Source organism: Myodes glareolus, chromosome 4, assembly GCF_982192425.1.
Source record: "Myodes glareolus chromosome 4, mMyoGla1.1, whole genome shotgun sequence".
Lineage (NCBI taxonomy): Eukaryota > Metazoa > Chordata > Mammalia > Rodentia > Cricetidae > Myodes > Myodes glareolus.
The window spans coordinates 70,789,139-70,810,650 of record NC_142029.1 but is presented as its reverse complement, the minus strand read 5'-3'; the positions used below and the strand labels follow the sequence as shown (position 1 = coordinate 70,810,650).

The following is a 21,512-nucleotide window of genomic DNA, read 5'->3' as shown; positions in this document are numbered from 1 at the left end:
TCCTGAGCCTGTGACCCTTGCATCAGCCAGGGACAGTGAGTTTGACGTGGGCGCTCCGACTCTGCGAATGCTCTTCCATGGCTGTGAAGTATTGCCTTGACTAGAGACCTAGGTTCCAGCCTGCCTCCTTGATGCTTCATGCCAGCTACCTGTTTTGGTAGCTTGAGGGCTCACGGTGAGCTGGCAGGAAATACATACCGGTGACGAGTAGGAGCTCCTAGATACCGGATCTGCACTTGAGAATGGAGTGTTCTACGCAGGTCATAGGAATGTTTTAGAAAGTGAGGTGGAATTCGCATAGGAGCTCTTGCAAATGCTGTGGCCTTTGGCTCATTCCGTGCATTGTATATCCACTGCCTCTGTCCAGGTCCATAACATTCTCATTAGTCCCAAAGCAAATCACAAATCCTCCTTTCACTCTTCCTCCTCAGCCTCCTGGCAGCCACCCACCTGCTTCCTGACTTTGTGGATTTACCTGCTTGGGATGTTTTATATAAATTGAGTCGTGCAGAATGTGACCTTTGCGTCTGGCATTCTTTTTAAGGTCTGTCTGTATTAAAGCAGTGAGTTAGTATCGCGTGAAGTCTTCATTAGCAGCTATGCCAGATCTCCAAAGACAGCTCCCCCCCCCACCACGTCCATGCCCCATCGAAGACTGCTGATCTCTCCTCAGCCCCCTAGAAACAGTGTTCTGTTGGCCTCGCACTATCTGGAAGGAAGAGAATGGACCACATTTATCATCTTTTAAATGAGCTCGATGAGACTCTGCTGGGGTTTTTCAAATGCTCATTCGTGCGTGGGTTACCTTCCCAGGACTTCTGATAAGGTATTTCTGGGATGAACCTGGAGCTTCTGTTCTTGGGTCAGTGGCCCTCTAGGTCTCTGCTTTTCAGCCAGGTGGGTTCTGGGTTCCTGATCCTATGCCAGGTGGCCTCTGGCGTTGGGGTTTGATCCTATGATGAGTGACCTCTGGAGGTCTGATCCTGACTGGGTGACCTCTGGGGCTCCCACCTTGGACCAAGTGGCCTCTGGAGCCTTCCTAACCCTTTACCTGTGAGCCTAGCTCTGAGAGGCCACCTGATTTAGTTTGTCATCCGAGATAGTGTTTTGGTTCAGAGATCCCTGTGGCATGCAATTTTTTTTTCTTCCCTGTCTTCTGAGCAAAGGCACCCGGGCCCCTCCCTGCTGCCTTTACGGCCCCAATTAATTGTGGCTCATTTATCAGGCTCCAGCTAGGGCCTGTGAACCAGAGACAAAAGAGAAGGAAGGTTGTTCACACCCTGGGGTTATGGTTATGACTGACTACATATCAAGGTTATGTTCCTGGAAAAGTCATACTCCCACTTCCTCCCACCCCCTGGCAGGCCAGTATCTCCTCCATCAGTGTGTGGAACTAAGTGGGGGAGACTGGAAGAACCAATCCGCAAGCCTGCAGCTGTCTAGAGGGAGAGCGTTAGGGAGAGCTGGCTGTGGAGGAGAGCAAAGGACCCAAACAAACTGGAAGCCACCACTAAGGAGATTCAGCCGTGGCAACCTGTGGGTTCCTGATGTTGGGGGCTGTCCTGGGGTCGTTGGTTTCTTGGTCACAGTTCGCGGAGGATGGCAAGACAGTCCTTTGGGGGCTGCTTCCTGCCTTTCCCTGTAGGACTGACATGGAGAGGAGGAAAACGGACTGCATGTCTTGACCTTAATAAAATTTATGGCTTGCTGGCCTCGTTCTCCTGGCTCCCTGGCTCCCTTGTCCTTGGGGTGCATTGATTCCTGCTACTGATTCCGGTCCTGTGCTTGGGGTGGGGGGATGGGCACCTAGGCTGCGTTGAAGATTAGTGGTGACTCACCAGGGAGTTATATTCTCATGACTGGATATGCTTGAGGTCTCTGCCAAGGCAAGGAGCAGAACTGTTTGTGTGTGTGCCTGGTGACCCTTGGACAAGCCGTTGCTTGCCAGAGAGCCTTCTCTTTCCGCGTGCTGGACTGCCCTTTTCCAGTCTGCTCTTAGGAATACAGGGGACATCAGACAGAAAAGGCTTAAAGGAAAAAAAAGAAGAGAAAAGAAGAGTTCCACCAAGGTTGCCCTCCAGAGGCTTCCTTTATGAGAACCCCCTGGAATAGTTTGATGCCTCTCTTTTGTGTCCATTCATCTCTCATCCCGTAGGCTCAGTTGACAAAAGCTCTGCCCTCTGCTACAAAGACCTCAGCAAGTGTCGTCAGACCTCTTCTCCACTCTGATCCCTTACCTCTTTGTAGCCTGTTCAAAGTGTCCTCTGATTATTAACCTGCCAGAGGGATGGCTGTGCCCGCCGCTCTGAGGATGGCCAGATTGAATATGGAGGATCTTTTCATCTCAGACCCCGCGTGAACTTCGGGTGATGCTCCTAGGTTCCTAACCCCCTTTCCTAGTGCCATTTACACGGTTCTCTCCTTGCTCCCTCCTGGTTCCTAGGGTGCAGATGGCTTTGCAGGGGAGAAGATTTTAGCCCGAGGACCCGAGGTGCCTGTGCTGGTGGCTCTCTGATCCATCAGTATTTCCAGTCTCTTTCTGGAAGCCTAGGTTGGGAGGGAGGTGAAGGGAAGAGGAAGTAAGAGGTTTGAGCTGCTGGGGACAGACCCTTAGCAGCTTTTTGAGTTAAATAATTTATTTCTAGCTTTTGATTTGCACGTTTCTTTTGACGCTTGTGGGGACTTATCTCCTGGGAGTGAGAAGTGGGGTTTTGGAATGACATATTTTCCTAAAAAAATATCAAGGGTCTTTTTGATTTGAAGCGGTCTCACTTCAGATATACATATATATTTAAACGCTTGGTTCTTGGATCAAATGAGATGCAGGTGCTTACGACCCGAAGCAGGGCCGTTACAGATTATCTCCCCACTGGGGCTGGCTGCCAAGCTTGTGGCCCAGGTGGTTTTCTTCTCCCTTGTCACATCTGAGAGCACCCCCAAGGAGTGGGTGGAACACATCAGGGTGGAGGAGAAACGGAAGGGAAGAGGGAGAGGCTGTGGAGGAGGGCGGGCTTTCTGCTCCAGATCTGCTGTGAGAAGGGTTGGTTCGCTCAACTTGAACTCTTCAGTAGTCCCAGAGTTGGTGTTGGCCCCGGGTGGGTGAGCAGTCCAGGCTCAGAGGCAGGTGCTGAGGTCCTCAAGCTGGACCTCCTCGCCCGAGGGCCCGAGAAGGTTCTGTGATAGTCTTCAGATGTCTGTCCAACCTGGCTTGTTCCTGATGCTATTCAGCAGGAGTGGTGGGACGGCTGGGTTTGGGGAGGCCTCATCCTGCTTCTCAGAGGGGGCCCTGGAGCTTGCTGGTGTCCGCACAGGTTCAGTAACTCTTGAGCTCCAGTGTTCTGGAAAGCCTGTCTTGGAATGCATGCCCGTCAGTCAGCGCACGGTGAGCTAAGATGAGAACACAGGCATTCAGAGAGACAGAATAGTGAGAAGAGAGAAACAAAGCCGCACATACAGTTTTTCCATGAGGCAAAAGTGACCTAAAAGAGTGGTTCTTTACTCCAAGTTTATATTCTTTCTTAGTTTTATCAAAAAACCCTGAAAGCTAGGCGGTGTCCATCTGAGAAGTTCAGGGTGAGTGTTCCTTATCAGCGGCAGCCCTGCCTATCAGGAACCTAGGAACTCAGGCACTTTCTAGCCTGTTACTGTTGCCTCTAGGGCACTGGGATCTGAGTTGCCACCAGGGAATGGGGAAAGAAAACAGGACTGTGTTTGATCCAGGTGGAATGGTCCCTAGGACGTAGCCCCGTCCCAGGGATATACCTTGCTGTCTCAGTCAGGGCAAGAGTCTGTGGTGTCTGCAGGAAGGAGAGAGAGAGAGAGAGAGAGAGAGAGAGAGAGAGAGAGAGAGAGAGAGAGAGAGAGAAGCTGGCCAAGCTGTGACATGGCGGCTTATCCATCTCCACACCAGGCAAAATAGAAATGGCCACTCAGACACCAGCCTATTTATTCTGTTTTTATTTTGCTGATTTGCAGACCTGAAAGGCTGGGAGCTACTGTTGCAGTAATCTAAAGACTACTTCCGTTTAGAATTGAGAAACGTTTCCTGATTTGAGACACTTAAAAAATAAACTTAAAGGTCAGGTGACACACTCAGCTACCTCGCACTGAGGGATGCCGGGGCAGGAGGATCACACTGAGGCTACTCAGTGATCTCAAAAAACCCCAAACGACCACCAAAGTAGAGAAATTGCATAAGCAAGTCTATTCTTTCAACTTTCCTTCTTACCTAAAGTTGAGTAACGATGCTCCATCCCCGACACACTCATTTAGAAAGAAGTTCAAAAAGTATGTGGTCTTTTGGCCTGTGGATTAAAAAAAAATATTTTATAGAATTTCTAATGGACACATACTGACTGGTCCGTGCTCCTGAGGTACAGTCTGATGCTTCAGTGTTTATGTCATGGTCAGATAAGGGGCACCTGCAGGTAATGGTCAGGGAACTGGACGGTCCGTCACCCCAGACAGTCATTTGTTTCTGTTGAGAGTATTCATCACCTTCTCTAGTTTGAATTCAATTAACTGTTGTTGTCAATCATAGTCTTCCTACTGTACTATAGGATGTTAAAAGTTATTCCTTCTGGTTGGTGAGGTGGCTCAGTGGGTAAAGGTACTTGTGACCGAGACAGATAACCCAAGTTCAATTCCTGGAACCCACATGGCGAGGGGAGAGGCCCAACTCCAGAAAGTTTTCCTTTCCTCTGACCTCTGCACATGTTCTATAGCATACACCCTGAGAGCACACACACACACACACACACACACACACACACACATACACACACACTATAAAAACGTTATTTCCTCCATCTATCCCTTGTCTCCCATTAACTATCCCCTCTGTACCCCACTATTCCTAGCCTATGGTGAGTTTTTTTGAAAGAACCGTAAGTTTTAGTGCACACCACACATATGGAGTGATGTCACCAAGGATGAAATAAAGCAGAGGAGTCCCTTGTGAAGTCCCGTCCCCAGGAGCTATTATCTACAGTATAACTGAGTGTAGGGTGGGTTGGTGATTCGTCTTGGGGAAGGTGCTAATGCAAAGTTAGCTGAGCAATGAGGGGAGGCTGCTCTGACCCCAGGCTCCATATCTCAGAATCTGAGTGGCAGAAGGGACCAGGAGTCTTGGTTTGGAATGTGTGTGCCTGCCACTCACCACAGGTCCTGATTTCCTTTTGGTCTCTTTCAGGTCAGTCTGAATGACTCCCACAATCAGATGGTGGTGCACTGGGCTGGAGAGAAAAGCAACGTGATCGTGGCATTAGCCCGAGACAGCCTGGCATTGGCGAGGCCTAAGAGCAGTGATGTAAGTATCTCCGGGTGCTGGGCCCTCCCGGGTGCTATGGGAGTGACCCTTCTGAGCCTCCAGGTGGTCATGTCAGAGAAGAAATAGTGGGTAGTTAAAGAATGGCGGAGATGAACTCTATGGCAGTGAAGAGATATGGAAAATAATGCATGTGACCCTTGCATACCGAACTCAGGGTGGAGCTGTCCAAGCAGATGTGCCCAGTGCAGGATGACTTTTGAGGCGGCACAGGTGGTCTGCACTGATAGCTTTACAAGACGCCAAAGAGCACTCCAGGGCAGAGCAAGTTGGAGCTGATCCAGAGAGAGCTAAACTGGTCTGTCTTTTCCATATGTCAACATCGTGGGATGTTTTCTAGAAGAGTTAATTAGGGCAAGCACAGTAAGGGAGACTTGAAGAAGGGCTGGCCATCAGCGGCAGAGCTCCGCCTAGGGAGTCCTGAGCCCTGGAGCATGGGATAATGCAGACGATGGCTAGTTGATGAGCTGTTGACAGATCCATCTCTTCCTCCTTTACTTATATATTATCCCTGCACCAGGATGTATATTTATGTTCTAGCTATATGTCTCCTATAGATCTATGTACCTATCAATCATCTGTCTGTCCGTCTTCTCTTTATCATCCTGTCTGTCTATCAATCTATTGTGTGTGTGTGTGTGTTGTTGTTGTTGTTGCTGTTGTTACAGGGCCTCACTCTCCAGCACTCTCTGTAGTTTCTAGAGCTGTCTCTTGGCTGGATTTGAACTCATAGCAGTCCTGCAGCCCCAGTCTCTTTAGTGCTGGGATTATGAACATGAACTACCATGTCCGTTTCCACTTTTCTGTTGATAATGTTGTTTTGGGTAGATACTGTGAAAAACTGAAAGAATTCCAGATCCCAGATCCAGGATGGGAGGGAAGCCACCCCCAAAGTGTTTTCTGGTTTATTTGTTTTGTTTTGTTTTGAGATAGGGTCTCACTGTGTAACCCTGGCTAGTCTAGAGCTTCCCATGTAGACCAGGCTGGCCTTGAACCCACAGAGATGTACTTGCTCCTGCCTCCTGAGCATTGGTATTAAAGGCATGCCCCTTCATGTCCAGCACTTCCAAGGTCTTTATAACGAAGAGTGTCTCTTCCATTTTTCTTAAGTCCATGGTCTTGGGCATGCACCTTCAAAAGAGACAAAGACTCAAGAAAAACCTTCTGATCTAGGCACTAAGAAGCAGCAGAAATACTTCTCAGGACTGTGGTGAACAGGTCCTACCTACGTCCTGGAGGCCGTTACAGGTTACTGGTCCAGTACAGCCAGATCTCCTGACTTCAGCAGAAGGTCACAGGTCTTTTGTTTTATTCCGTGGCAGTGGGAATGGCACCTGGGGCCTGGCATATGCTAGGCTACCTCTCTACCATTGAGCTTTTGTCCCCAGCCTGGAGGTCTCTTTGTGTAAAGCTGCTAAGTCTTACCAGTTGGCAGCTAAAGGATAGCTCTTACAAGTACCATGGAGGCCAAATAAAAATCTAGGATTAGGGTCAGAACTGGTCCTTGACTCCCAAGTTCTGCAGTCCAGGCATCTCCTTGTGGGCAAAGCAACAGTCCCTGCCTTGGGGTGGGTGACTGCCTTCTTCATAAGGGTGAGCTTCATAAGCTGTGGATAGAACACGCTGTATTCCCGCCTCTTGCACGCTCTCCCCTCCCCCGCTTTGGCTCTGCATTCTGGTCAGAGGATGCCTGTACATTTGTTTTAAAGGGACATTTGTGATTTGTAGATGTACATTGGGTGTCTCAGAGCCCCCGTCTGTGTATGCACTGTCTGGGTTGGATGTAGTCAGTGTGAGTCTTGGGACGTTTTCCAGAAGAGTTAATTAGGGCAAGCACAGTAAAGGGAGGCTTGAAGAAGGGCTGGCCATTAGCGGCAGAGCTCCGCCTAGGGAACATTCTGAGTCCTGGCTCATGGGATAATGCAGATAATGGCTAGTCTTGGTGTTTTGCTCTTGAACAAGGCTGGACTTGTTTCGGAGCAACAATTTAGGCTGATTTATAAATAAATATTTTCAAGGTTTGTAAGCAGTAGTTGCGGTCACACATGGATGGCTGTGTGTGAGTGCCTGCTGGCCTTGGGATGCTCTGTAGTTACCTGTGGACATGTTTAGTCTAATACTTGTTATTAGGAGTCCCTTTTAGGCCCAGAAGTCTGCTCTATGCTGTTCTGTATTGAGAAATCTTCAGGGTGTTTGTGTATAAAAATAATCCCCTGTCCAGGAAATATTTGTTATTGCAAAACAGGTAAAGATATTTAAGCATTGTTAAGCATATTTTTGAAGGTCATGTAGAATGGCTTAGGGACACAAATGAATTCACAACAGGTCACTTAACATGTCAGCGATGGGGTAGGGACGTGCAATGGGAATGTAGGACCAACCGTGGATTTGACTTAGAATTACCAGAAGGACCCATTTTTCTATGCCAGACACTAAAAGTTCACTTCTCAGATCTCTTCAGTCTGCTCAAAGGAGCGTTGACCATTCAAGTACTAGTGGCCTGTCCAACTCAGCTCCCACTTTGTGTAAATGTTGGAGTATGTGTTTTGAAGGTCTTGTTGGCCATTTGAAGTCATTATGCTGGAGTGACGTATGAGGGAAGATTAAATGGAAAGGAAACTTGATGTCCAGAGTTAATAAATAGATATGGCAGAATTTTCTTCCATCCATGTACAAACCGCATTAAAGAATTGGCAGCCGACACTGAGATGCTCGGATGTGAAAAGTTAGTGCAAAAATAAACTGTGACTCAGAGGCAGAGTCGATGACGCTGGTGAGGGAACAATTCAAATGTTCCTTCAGGAGGACGGGAAGGTGCTTCAGAAAGCCCCTCCCTGTCTGAAGAGAAAGAGCTTGTACACAGGTAAGGACCTTGTGAAGTGGAGAGAACGGCTGAGGTTATCATATTCTGTAGGCAAACAAGGGTGGACCTGGATACTGGGATTCCAGATGGCTTGCTCTTAAGCCAAACCAAACCAAGCCACCTGTCACCAGTAATCATCAGCCGAGTGCCGTCTCCTGCAAAGGCCGTCCTCTCCTGCCACGAGTTGGTGAACTGCAACCCAGGATGTGGTTTATCTCGACTCGTCCCAGTTCTTTATTTCTGCTTTCTGATGTTGCATTTTAGAGAGTACTCATGTGCCACCTGGCACGGTAGCACAGGCCTGTGATAGAAGCACTCAAGTGGCTCAGGCAGGGGGATTGTGAGTTCAGGCCTAATCCAGGCTACAGAGTGAGTTTTTATCTCAAAGACAAATTACCCCCAACCCCCCAAAAAATGCAAACAAAAAAAAAAGAGAAAAGAAAAGAACCAAACAATCACTCAACTACCAGCAGGTATAATGAAGTATCCAGGTGCAACATAATTGACCAAAAATGCTACCTGGGGACAATATCCACCAGAGGATCAGAATCGACCGATATGGCATGGATAATAAGACTCATTCCTCTTGTCCCTAGACTAGTGTGATATGATTGGTTCCCTCCTGGATTAACTAGGTAGCAGAACTCCCATCCTTGCTAATAGTACGGAGAGCCTCTGACATCCCAATGCTTGGGTTGGAACCCTGGCTCTGCCATTTATAAATAATGGATTGGACTTTGAGACACATAATTTATACTATCTTAGTCATTTCTTTGGTTACTGTAACAAAATACTTGAGACAATCAACTTATAAGGAGAAAATTTATTTTGACTCACAGGATTGGGGCTTCTAGTTCATGAATATTGATCCCAACAGACTCAAGTCTCTGGTTGGGGTGCTGTGTATTGCTCAGATAGATGTAGTGCAATGGTTAGTAAAACAATTGCCTGGGTATTCAAGGTTCTGCGTTTTATTCTCAGTACTGCAAAACAAACAACCCCCCTATTTTTGGACTTTGGTACCTGTAACTGGTTAGGTTTTTTTTTTTTTTTGCGAACTTAACATCAGCTGGAGTCATTTGGAAAGTGGGAACCTCAACTGAGAAAATATTCCCATCAGATTGGCCGGTAGACTAGTCTGTGGCTACATTGTTTCGATTGATAATTTATGTGGGAGAGCTCAGAATATTGTAGGTGGTGCCACCCCTGGGCTGCTGGGCCGATTGGTTGTGTGAAAGGCAGGATGAGGGAGCCATGTGGGGCAAGCCGGTAAGCAGCACTCCTCCTTAGCTTCTACTTCAGTTTCTGCCTCCAGGTTCTTGCCTTGAAAGTTTGCTTTGAAACCCTAACCCTAACTCTTCTTCCCTAAGCTGCTTTCGGTCAGTGTTTTTATCACAGCAACAGACAGCCAACTAGAACGGTCCCCAGAGTATGGTACATAAGTCATCCAAGTGAGTGTTTTTCTGGGAGCTACTTAGAAGTGCAGAGTATTAGGTACCACCCCAGATTACTTTTTTTTAATTTTTAAAATTTATCATCATCATCATTGTCATTATTATGATTATGATTTTCATTTCTTTTGCTTTTTTTCTTTGGGGCATGCTCTCATTATGTGTTCCAGGCCGCTCAGGAACTTTCTATGCAGCCCGAGTTAGCCTTGAACTGTTTCCTTCTTGGTTTAGCCTCCCTAGTCCTGGGATTATAGTGTGAACTACCATGCCAGACTTAGGCCTCGCTCAGAAACTGTGTTTGGCCGGTGTCTTGCCGGTACATTTGTGAAGCCCGCTAAGATTACAGCAGGGCTCTAAAAGACTTGGGGCAGTGCCAGGGGAGGGGATGCTGTCTGACATTTCAGGGTTTCCTCCTCCTCCCCGCCATTATTATTATATAATTCTGAGCTGCCTGGGACTTCGCTTCAAAGGACTGTCTTCATGGGTAAGGAAGTGATCTAATTGGAACCTTGGGGCAGTTTAGAACCCTCCCATGTTAGATTGTTGTTGTTTTTCTTTAAGGAACAGTGTCATATTGAGGTCAGAGAGGACTAATTAGTGGGAACCCTGTGTCTGGAAGAAAACAAACCGTGCAGGCAGCCGACCGCGAGCTCAGGGTGTCTGCTCCCGTTCACCTGGCAGTGACGGTGGCCAGTGAGTCAGCAGCATTGTGCTGCCATGAGCAACAGACAGCCCCAGATAGAATTTGTAATTAGGGTGCAGTACAGAGAATCCAAAGCCACTGTCCCTCTTAGAATTAACCGAGCCCTCAGAGGGCTTTTGTGTGTCGTCACTGTGGAGGGATAACTGTGCCCCCGCCCTGAGCGTAGTCTGTTTCTGCCAAAGAGAAGTAAGAAATTACAAGGACAGGATAAAAATAGCTTGTTGGAACTGTTCAACCTGGACAAGGCAAGGCTGGTCGATGAGCGATCTGTGATAGGCTTCAGGTATAGGATCGGTCCCTGTCAGCTCCCTCTTGACCTCTATTAAGTCTAAGACCCATGAGATGGTTGGGCTTGTTTGCAAGTGTCACGAGGAAGAGGTTTTACTGCCACCTGCACTGTGGCAGCCCTACCGTTGAGAATCTCAGGAATTCTCTGTGTATTATGCCTGCCTAGGACCTTTCTCCATGCTGGCTCGAACTCCTGACATTAAGTATGGAGAAAGGGAACTTCTCTAAGAGGGTAACTTGCAGAGTTAAAAAACAAGCAGGCTTGGAATCTCAGGAGACTGGCAAAGCCTGGGCACTTACTACCAGTGTGACCCTGGTCTAGTCATTTCCTGCTGGGGCGCTTAGCTTTTAATCTCTCAAAAGTTACAGCCGATCCTGTGTCTGCGAGCGCCGCATCCATGATTCTACGAGCTGTGAACTGAAAACGTGAGGGCAGGAAGTTGTATCCATTCTGAACGTGAATAGACATTTTTTCCTCCCTTGTCATTGTTAAAACAATGCAGTACAAACAAGTATTCATTCATATATTATAAGACACATGCTGTCTTAATTGTCATAAACAATTTAGAGATAAAGTATATGGGAGAATGCATGTAAGTTCTGTGCTATTTTTTTCTCTTGCGTGTCACTGGATTTTAGTATCCATGGGGACTCTGGAACCAATCCAGTGTCGCTACTGCGATCTGTCTTCTCCGTGACTCACCAATTAATTCATTTCAGTCTCTTTGTTCATTGATCCAGCGCATTCATTTACCTACTCTTTGGTTTATAATCACATTTATTCATTACAGACGTCTGTTGACTAACTGGCAAACTCTGGGTACCCCGAAGCTAAGATTTCCTTACCCGAGTTATAAAGAGGAAGAGGACCCGTGTGTAGGAGGGAAGAGCACATACTGAAAAAAATACCACTCCGATGTAAATATAGGATCCCATTTGTGCCTCTCACAGTGGATTATCACATCACAGGATATTGGAGTTGGAAGGGGCCTTGCTTAGTTTCCTATTTAAGAAGCATTAGTTTGCGCTGTACAACTCTCGAACTTTCCTGGGCAACCATGTCTATTCTTGGCAAACAGAATGCAAGGAAGTTCTAATTGCTCCTTCACCCACTCGGGTTATCTGTGAACTACCAACCTGCTAGCTGGCCACAGCTGCCTCTGTGGCAGCCCTGTTCTTCCTGAGATGACCCAGTTAGAGGCAGAGACACCCTGCCTCCCTTAACCTTGACATGTATTAAATGGTAATGGCCCCCTCGTCCTCGGTTCCCTGTGTACGGCCTCCTGTCCTTTACAGTGTGTTCATGGCCTCATTAACAAGCAAGCATTCACACAGTCACAGGCCCATCCTTGTCTGATGACCATGTCTTTTGTTAGTTTCCATGTGTCTGGTGCTCAGTGCCCGACTTGGCTCCTGTTAAACCCTCAAGGCTTATTTGCAGTTGAATCAAAAGGGCGGAGATGGCAACTCAAAAGTTGGGATGAACTCAACTCTGGGTTGAGTCTAACCACTCTCTCCTTGGAAATTACCTGCTGTTTTTCTCCCCTGCTTTCTTCAGTTATCTTCCCCATAAACAACTGAAAAATTAACAATGTAATCATCACCTAACAGGTTTGTTTTTCATTTCTTTGTTTATATTAATACGCCATATCTCACAGGTAGCAAAATACCCCACACCATCCATTTTATGCTTTAAAACCTGAGATAATAGTGGTATTGTGATCACCAGCTTGAAGGCAGGCAGCCCAGGTCAGGGACCTTCTCCCTGGGTTTTTTGTTTGTTGTTTTTGTATTTCTCTTTTAGATTTATCTTTATTATTTATTCATGTGTATGCTCATGCATGTGCAGGTACTTGTGGAGGCCAGAAGAGGGTATCAGAGCCCTTGTGCTGGAGTTACAAGTGTTTGGTTGTGAGCTCCGTGATGTGGATACTGGGAACTGAACTCCGTTCTTTTGGAAGAGCAGCCAAGTGCTCTTGAACCACTGTGTCGTCTCTTCAGCTCCTTGCCTTGATGACTTCTAGGTTGTGACCTTGACAAGTCTAGTGAGCCCCATGGTCTTCTCTGCAATGACTCTCCAGGGAGGATTGCTGTGCAGTGACCTGAGAGCTCATGCCTGAGATGGGATCAGCATTGGCTCTGTGCATTATGGGTACATTATGGGACAACTGTTCTTAGGTTGTGCCTCTGTGGTTACTGTATCACCAGGAGCCAAGAGGCAGCAGAGAAGCAAGTCTGTTGGCAGGGTCCAGGATCTTGCTGCTGCCCCTGTGGTTTCTCATGCAGTAGAGTCACAAAACACCAGTGCAGGGGTGGGTTCTGGTACTGATTGTGCGTCTCTAAGTGTGTATGTGTATACACTTGTGCTAGGGTTAGAACTAGGACCTAGCGTATACTAGACAAGTACTGTACCAATGAGCGCCCCCCCCCCCCCAGCCTGCTGGCATCTTAACCTCTGTGCATGTTTTATCACTCGGCAACTTCTCCTTTCCATCTTACTGGGAGCCTTTGATGGGTTTCTCTCTTCGGGTATAGAATGGCATCTTTCTGGTCAAGAGATGAAGAATTCAATTATCCTGATTACCTTTTGGGGACATTTCAGCAGATGCAAAAAAACAAATTTTGAGCCCTTTCCCTCTCAGAGTGCGTTCTGTCTGGTCTGCACTTGAACTGTAGCCAGCAGGAAGGGGGTGTTTTATTCTTGCCGTTGCCAGCTGCTCCTGGGGCTCGGACTTACCTCTGGAGTGGGGGGACTTTGTGCTCCAGGTGCAGGGGTGGCTGCGGAGTCTCATGCTTTCTACCTTCCCACCGCGCCCCGCCGCAACTTTGAGGACAGTTACAGAAGTCCCCTGCATCCTCTTTGTGGGTCACGTGATTGAATTAGAAGTTCATGCTATCATGGACTCCTAGGGAATCGTGCTCTCTCAGTGTCTGGAGTGGGAAGCTGGGATGTGGAGGGCAATTAGAGGTCCTTCTGTTGAGCATCTCACCGACTCCTTTCTCCCTTTTCCCTTTCTGTGTGTTCCAGGTTTACGTGTCTTATGACTACGGAAAATCGTTCAATAGGATTTCAGGGAAGCTGAACTTTGGTGTGGGAAACAGCAGCGAAGCAGTGATCTCCCAGTTCTACCACAGCCCTGCCGATAACAAACGGGTAAGGAGACTGTCTTCAGGAACACTGCCTTCTGGGAAGATGGCTGTACTGAAGGGGGCTGGGCCTTGAAGCCCTTTGCCATCCTTGTAGCCCACATGGGTCATCAGCTACTGTTTTCTGTCTTACCTGGGAATTGGTGACAGAATGCAGTTCTCAAGGTGGTGATCTTTGTATAATCAGACCAAATACTGGTCAGGCAGGATTTTTGGACAAACAAGATCAGGTTCAACTACAGAAAATCTGCCAACCAATACATTGTCAGTCTCACTGGTGGCTGGACCGTTTCTCAGGTTCATGGTACTAATCTTGGGCCTCCAAGATTGGCTTCTGAAACTATTGCTGTTGTTGGCATTATCAACATGTGCCTGCCTCTGTGTGTGCTTGTGTTCATGTGTGTGCATGCGTGTGCTCATGTGCCTGCATTTCTCTTTCCCTCTTTTCTGAACCTCTATGGATATAGAAAAGAAACTCCAAGAAGCAGGTATGGCTGTATCTCCACTGCCTCCTCAATTAGCTGCCTTGCTTCTTTGATCAGTACCCCCAGACAGTTGTGTTTGGAGAGAGTGTTGACCTTACCCCTGGGCTATAGGCAGATGGAGCTGGCAAAGCAGGAAGGGAACCTGACTACCTGCTAGGCTTTCCTGCTCTTTGGTAGCTCTTTGCTCCGGGAGTTATACTGGACCTGCATTTCCAGGGGCTGAAACTGCATAGGTAGAGAGCTGCCTCAGCTGTGGTAAGAGTTCCCTAGGTGAAGGCAGCTGCTGCATTCTGCGTGTGCAGAAATTGCCCACTGAGCCAAGACCAGATCTTTCCAAGGCTTTGGTGTTGGTTTCTCAGGTTGCCTTGGGTCTCCTAGCAGGGACTGCATTAAAAAGATTTAGCAGTCCATGTGGTCACCCTGACCAATGTGAGGATCTTTTTAGTTGCTGGATTTGTGGAGAAGGGGTCCTGTCATTCTCCCTCCCAAACTCCCTCCTCCCACCTCCCCTCCGCTCCTCCATAAGGGCGTGACCTCTAGTGCTTTAGGAGGAAGCACTTGGGATGTTTCCAGGCAGTGGCTGTTGACCAGCTGGAACGGACCTTTAAAAAAAAAAAAAGAAACAAAGACTAGCGTAAGCTACTGGTACCTGCTGAGTAAATAATCAGCCCTATCTGATGACCTATATGTACACTTCCCAAGGGGAAAACAAGGAGAAATAGGAGGAACTGGACCTCGTCTCTCCATCAGCCTTAGTACTCTCCTCCTGTGCTACCTTATGGCCAGCCAGGACGGTCTTGAGGGCTCCCAGAGGTGGAGAGTGGTTACCTAGACTGTAAGGGGTGAGATGCTCCAGGTAGGATTGGCCTACTAGGGGTCTGGCTGCTGCTTCTGGCTACTTCTCTGTGTTTCTTGCTCCTCAAGAAACAAACTATGCTTAGACTTGCTTGTGTTACCAGAGTGTGTTTACCCTGTTATGATGGTCACCACTAGATTTCCACCCCGTCTCAGAGTTGACTCTGGCTGAAGACTTGGCCTCGAAGCCTCCGTCCTCACCCTGGACTCTCCTTTGATAGCGTCAGTGTTCCCCTTTCCAGCTCCGGGCCCAGATGTAGGCAACTTGTGTTCTCCTACCCTTTTCTGGTTATGCAGAGCTGCATGGATCGCAAGGCTGAAGACAGGAAGGCTGCATTGGGCTCCCATGAACACAGTTAGAGCAGGCAGAGGACCCGAGTTTTGCAGCATTTGGTCTGCAGAAGGTGGAGAGCACCTGCTATGTTGGGACAAGAAGGAAGTAGGGGATACTTGACTGATCGCAATAAAGAGACTTAGGCATTGCATGGAGGGGTGGGGCAGTGTGTTATAGTTCAGGTGTGTGGCTTGCATCTTAGTTTCTCATGGTGAGCTGGCCATGCATGCTCTGAAGTTGGCAAGGATGTGGACCCATGAAAAAAAGCAACTGCCTTTTTGGAGAACATAATGACCAACTGAAGATGAGGTTCATAATAAGGAGAGAGTGAGGTTTTACTGTAGCCTGTCTACTTCCCCACATAAGGCTGTCACCCTCTCCAGATGTCCCCAAAAGGAAGTGATATGACACCGATTATGTTGGTGGTGCCTCTTTCTTTTACCTTTGTTCTCTGGAAGGCAAATATTGCCCCACCAGACTTACCACTTCCTGAAAAAAGTCATACAAGGCTGGGTGCCTTGCTGTCAAGAGTACGGTGCTGGGAGCAGGCTCATTGCTGGGCCACTGGAGCACAGTTGGGTTTTACAGCCTAATCTTAGCAGGAGTGCAGATGGATCCCGTCCTTTTCCAGGCTGTGCATGGACCTAGGGAAATAGTAGACAGTTTGTTTCCCTTCTCCTGCTTGCCTTCTCTGCTTCCAACTCGTTATCCATCATACCTGGGTTCCTGTATCAAAACTGGAGAAAGTCCATCGTGTAGATAAATTCTGTAACTGGCTGTCTTAGTTAGGTTTTCTATTGCTGTGATGGCACAACATGGTCCGGAGCTACTGTGGATGGAAGGCTTTCTTTCCCTCACGGCTCCATGTGACAGTTAATCATCAACAGCAGTGAGGACAGGAACTCAAGGCAGGAACCTGGAGGCAGGAGCTGATGCAGAGGCCATGGAGGGGTGTTGCTTACTGACTTGCTTCCCAAGGCTTGCTCAGCCAGACTTTCTTATAGAATGCAGGACCACCATCCCATGAGTGGAACCACCCACAATGGGCTGAGCCCTCTCCCGTCAGTCACCAATTACAAAAAAAATGGCCTACAGGACTGCCTACATCTTATGGAGGAGGACATTTTCTCAACGGAGGCTCCCTCCTCTTTGACGACTCTAGCTTGTAACAAGTTGGCAAATAACTTCATCCCAGAACCACCCTGGGATATGAAGTGTTTCCAAAGAGGCTGATGAAGTTCTAGTAGTCAGAGATGCTTCTGAGACCTCACTTTGGGAAGCAGCTAGTCGGTCAGGTCTGGTAGCAAATCTGTGGAGTTGGCCACCAGGTGCCACAGCAACTAGGCATTCTGTTCTTTCCTGACCTGTGCGCTACAGATGACATATGTGCATGACATGTGACATATGTGTATGACATCTGTGTATGACATGTGACATATGCGTATGACACCTGTGTATGACATGTGACATATGTGTGTGACACGTGACGTATGTGTATGACTTGTGACATGTCACCAAAGTGTATGAGATGCTGGGTGATGAGTGATGCCATCTCTAAATGGAGCAGGGGGATAAGTGAGGTAGTGAGGCCCTTAGGGAGCACTGAGGGTTAGGAAAGGGGCTTCAAGGAATGGGTGTTTGTTTCCAGTAGGGGGAATAGAGTTGGTTGGAGCCTGCAAGCAGGAGGAAGGCCTGGGTAAGGAGAGACTCCAGGGAGCTGGCTGATGACATCTGTGCAGGACGGATGCTCTGCATTGCCACCCTGACTGCCATCTGGAGGTGGAGGAGATTGACTTTCACCTTGGACTTGTGGGGAGCCCTGTGAGAAGCTTTGCGTTAGGGAGCAGTGGGCAGGGACATTTTTGGGAAATGTGACTCCTTCCGATATGTGCAATGTATCAGAGGAGAAAGAATAGAGGAAAAAGTGGAAAATGAAACCTCGTCAGTAGCCAGCGAAGGGATTAGAGGGAGGAACCTCGCTTTTTATGTGACCCCCCCACCCCCGCCCCCGGATCGGAACTCGGCTCCCCATGCTTGCACAGGTACTTTGCTGGCTCCATCATCACCGAAGGTCAAACTTGTAATTTGTGAACCTTAGTGGGACAAACCACATCCAAACTGTAGCAAGCATTCAGTATTCATTCTGGAGGTTGTATGGAAGAAATACTGTATTAGGAAAGGACATAAGACTAAGCTTCCAAGGTGGTGTGTGTGTGTGTGTGTGTGTGTGTGTGTGTGTGTGTGTGTGTGTGAAGATGAAGAATCTGCACAGAATCAAAGTCCAAGATTGTCATGGGAGGAGCAGGGAGGCTTCAGAGGGATGCTGCAAAAGGTGAAGGAAGAGGAGTTTCCAGGGAACAGCTGAGGAGCATCTGAGGCGAGGAGGCACATACGTGAGTTAAATCGCACCACGAAATGCTTTCAGATCAGGAAGCGCTGTCTTTGGTTCGGAGAGCAGAAAGGATTGATGGACTGTTAGAAATTGGGCTCTGCACCAGCTGGGTATGACTCTGCTCCCGCGTCATCTCGGGCATTTGGCTGCTGTGAGCGTCAGTGTCCTCATTCCTCAGAGGAGTGTGACAAGATGACCCAAAACACCGAGCCACTGTGAAGGAGAAACAGCCTGAGCAAGACACAGCCTGGGAAACTTATAGTTCTCTGCCTGGCATGGAGCAAGTGCTCTTAAAAACAAAAACAAAAACAAAAACAAAAAAACAAGCAAACCAAGCCAACCAGAAACAAACAAACCGAAAAACCATTCGACCTTATCATAAAAATAACTAGTTAGGTGGTATTTTAGATTAAATGTGATCCTGTAGGAAAGCATGAAGCAGATTTCTGGAATAGTCCTTGCTAATTGAAAGTGCCACCTTTCCGAGGAGCGAAGATGGGTTGAGAGCAGGAGGGCAGGCTATTTATAATGAAGACATCCATGGCGGGAATTATGATGCTCTTGCTAGGATCGTAATTGTTTTTATTGCTCTGAGTTTGCTTAGAGTAGTTCTTGCTCTCAAAACATTTACTACCTTTTTCTTAGATTTAATTAGGCTTCTGCAGAGTGAGAGATTTACATTAGATGCTGGGGAAGAAATGCAAGAGAAACAGCACAGGAGACTTGCAAGGGAGAACGCAGGAGGGACAACCAGAGCCAGGTGGGAGCCAGTGCAGGGTAGAGGCGCGTGTGTAGGCCGCTGAGAAGGGTTTGGATCAGGAAACTCATCTGTCATGTAGGGGAATGTCCTTGGACAGATTCCCTTGAATGGCTGGCCTTCTAGAATGCGAAGAGTTGATTGTGGGTGGTGCTGGGTCCCCATTGCTCTTGTTCTGATTCCCTGCCTGGTTCCCGGGGCCACTCTTGCTCTTCTGGGAGCATGGCTGCTTCCCTCCATCCTACCCCTTTGAGCATCCTAGACTTGTTCTTTCTTAGGCCTCTGAGCTTGTCATTAAACCTGTACAATAGTCCCTACGCCCCTACTCTGTGCCCAAAGTTACATTACCCCCGGGCATGGAATGTTCTTTCCTTGTGGACCTTATGCTCACCATGTTAGTTAGTTTTTGTCAACTTGACATGAGCTAGAGCTATCTGGAAAGAGGGAGCCTCAATCAGACTGTCTGTGGTCAAGTCTGTGGGGGCATTTACCTGCTTAAATTAATGTGGGTGGGCCCAGCCCTCTGCGGGTGGTGGCACTCCTAGGCAGGTGGTCCTGGCTTGTATAAGAAAGCCAACTGAACAAACCATGGGAGCAAGCCAGCCTCCACAGTTTCTGCCTCTGATCCTACGTGAGTTTCGACCCTGACTTCCCTCAGTGATGGGTATGATTGGGGCGAGTAAGCCCAATAAATCCCCCCACCGTCCCTAGGTTGGTTTTGGTTGGGGTTTTAGCACAGCAACAGAAAGCAAACCAATGCAGACACCCTTCAGTGACCCCCTCTATATGTCATCAGCTCTGATACTGTGGTCTGGACATATTCTCCTGGTGCTCTGCCTATGCCATTGGCCGTTTGACCTTCATCTGTGCCTACCTCTGGGCATGCCCACCTCTCGCACGCGGCTGCTGCTGCCCAGAGGAGGATTCTAGCTGCAGCCCTCCTAGTGTATGGCTGACGGCGTCTGCAGTGTCCACATGTTAAATTGCACTACCTTCGTTGGGGCCCCAGGAAATCTTGAGGTGGCAGCTGCCTCTGGCCCAGTAGATCTTGTTTAAAGTGAAACGCGGCATGGCCCCTGCTTTCCATAGTCACATCAGCTGGGTCAAGAGTGTGCCTGGCAGCACAGTTGGCTCACCAGGGTTGTGGAGTCACCTGGCATAATGGCAAGGATGGGCAGCTTATCTTGGATGGAGAGGTTTTAATGATTTCCGGGAAAGGGGTGACCTGCGGCTGCCTGGAGTATGGGTGGAGTGATGGCACCCCATCAGGGTCCAGGCAAGCTGAAGGGCAGACTATCTCTGTCCTGGCTGCCAGTAGCCACCTTCTGACTGTGTCTGAATGGCCTGCCAGTGAGCAAGAATGGCCAAGTCGATGGGAAAAAATAAAAACACCAGAAAAGTTGGCCAGCCTTATGACCTAGCTAAACATGCTCCCCTTGTGACCTCACTGGGCCTGTCTATTCCCTCCTTTCTTGTGTGTGTGTGTGTGTGTGTGTGTGTGTGTGTCTTATGAGGACTGGAGAACAACCTCTGGTATTGGTCCTCAGGCACGGCCCCACTTTTTTTTTTTTTTAAAAGATAGGTTCTAGTGTATGCAAAGGAAGACCCTTTCAGCTGAGCTATCTCCCAGCCATGCACCCGTCTTAACTGAACCTGGTTTGATATATCCAGCATCTTTTGGTGGCCAGGAGATGTAGAGAAAGAAGATGAGACCCTGGGGGCACTCGCACAAGGTTTAGGGACCTGTCAGGTGGCTCTGGCCAGATAGTACTCTGACCTTGCCTGTTCTCTCTTGCAGTACATCTTTGTAGATGCTTATGCCCAGTACCTGTGGATCACATTTGACTTCTGCAGCACTATCCATGGCTTCTCCATCCCGTTCCGGGCTGCTGACCTCCTCCTCCATAGCAAAGCCTCCAACCTCCTCTTGGGCTTTGACAGATCTCACCCCAACAAGCAGGTAAGAGACCTCTGGAGCACAGATGTAAGTAAGTGTGTGTGTATGTGTGTGTGTTTGGTGTGTTCTGGAATTTTATGCTCTGCTTGGGTGGATTGTGTGTCCTTTTCGTGACCTTGCCTCCTCCCTCACCCTCCTCTTCCCTTGGGCTTAGCCTTTGTAGCTACTATTTCACTTACCACAGCTAAGGAAACGTATACTCCCCTTGGCACCCTGTCCCTGTGTCCCTGCCATCAGTTAGCACCCAGTACTTGGCAGGTCCTGTGACTTCAACACTAGGCCTTTCTTGGTGTTCATGCATTTTTGAAAGCCTGTAGGGTAAGTTGAGGCCCAGCAATGTGACTAGAGAGAGCCACCTGAGAAGTCTGGAGTGCGAACCCTTCTGTGACTTCCTGGCGTGTTTCTATTTGACTTCTCTGTCCTCTACTATATTTATTTTGTTTGACTTTTGCCAAACTGGAATTGAACGCAGACCCTTGTGCCTGTTAGGCCAGCATGCTACCCCTCAGCTTCACCCTGCCACACCTTAAGCACAAGGCGCTGGCATTTGCTCGACGTGATTTTCAGCTTTCCTATTCTTCCTTTGTGTTTGTGCATGTCTCTGAGTTATAAAGCGAATGGCATGTATTTCCCATTTTGAATCAAGTCTGAAGGAAACTAAGAAGCGAGGGAGAGCCTACGGAGGAGTTCTGCCTCCACGCTCAAATGTGTCAAGCAGTAAACCCCTCCCCTCCTGACTACGCCCTGGTAGGGCGTAAACCCCTCTCCCTCCTGACTAAGGAGATTTGAATGCTTTTGCTCAAAGGGCCTTGAAACAATTCATTTGCTCTATGGTTGTTTAACCAAAACAGAGATCTGTTTCCCCTTGCAAGCCTTAGGGAGTAACCTAAGCTTAGGGGCAGGGTCAGTTTACCAGGAGAGGTGGACTGGTGTTAGTTTTGGACTCAGGCTTCT

At 48.2% G+C, this 21,512-nt stretch overlaps 1 protein-coding gene across 1 annotated transcript in view; it reads left to right on the top strand.

The window, feature by feature from the left end:
* Sorl1 (sortilin related receptor 1) overlaps window positions 1-21,512 on the top strand; it is a 163,796-nt gene that overhangs the window by 11,915 nt on the left and 130,369 nt on the right. Inside the window, exons 2-4 of the mRNA XM_087905541.1 lie at window positions 5,192-5,308; window positions 13,660-13,785; window positions 20,400-20,561. Coding sequence (XP_087761667.1) covers window positions 5,192-5,308; window positions 13,660-13,785; window positions 20,400-20,561 — 405 coding nt within the window. The remainder of the gene's footprint in view (window positions 1-5,191; window positions 5,309-13,659; window positions 13,786-20,399; window positions 20,562-21,512) is intronic.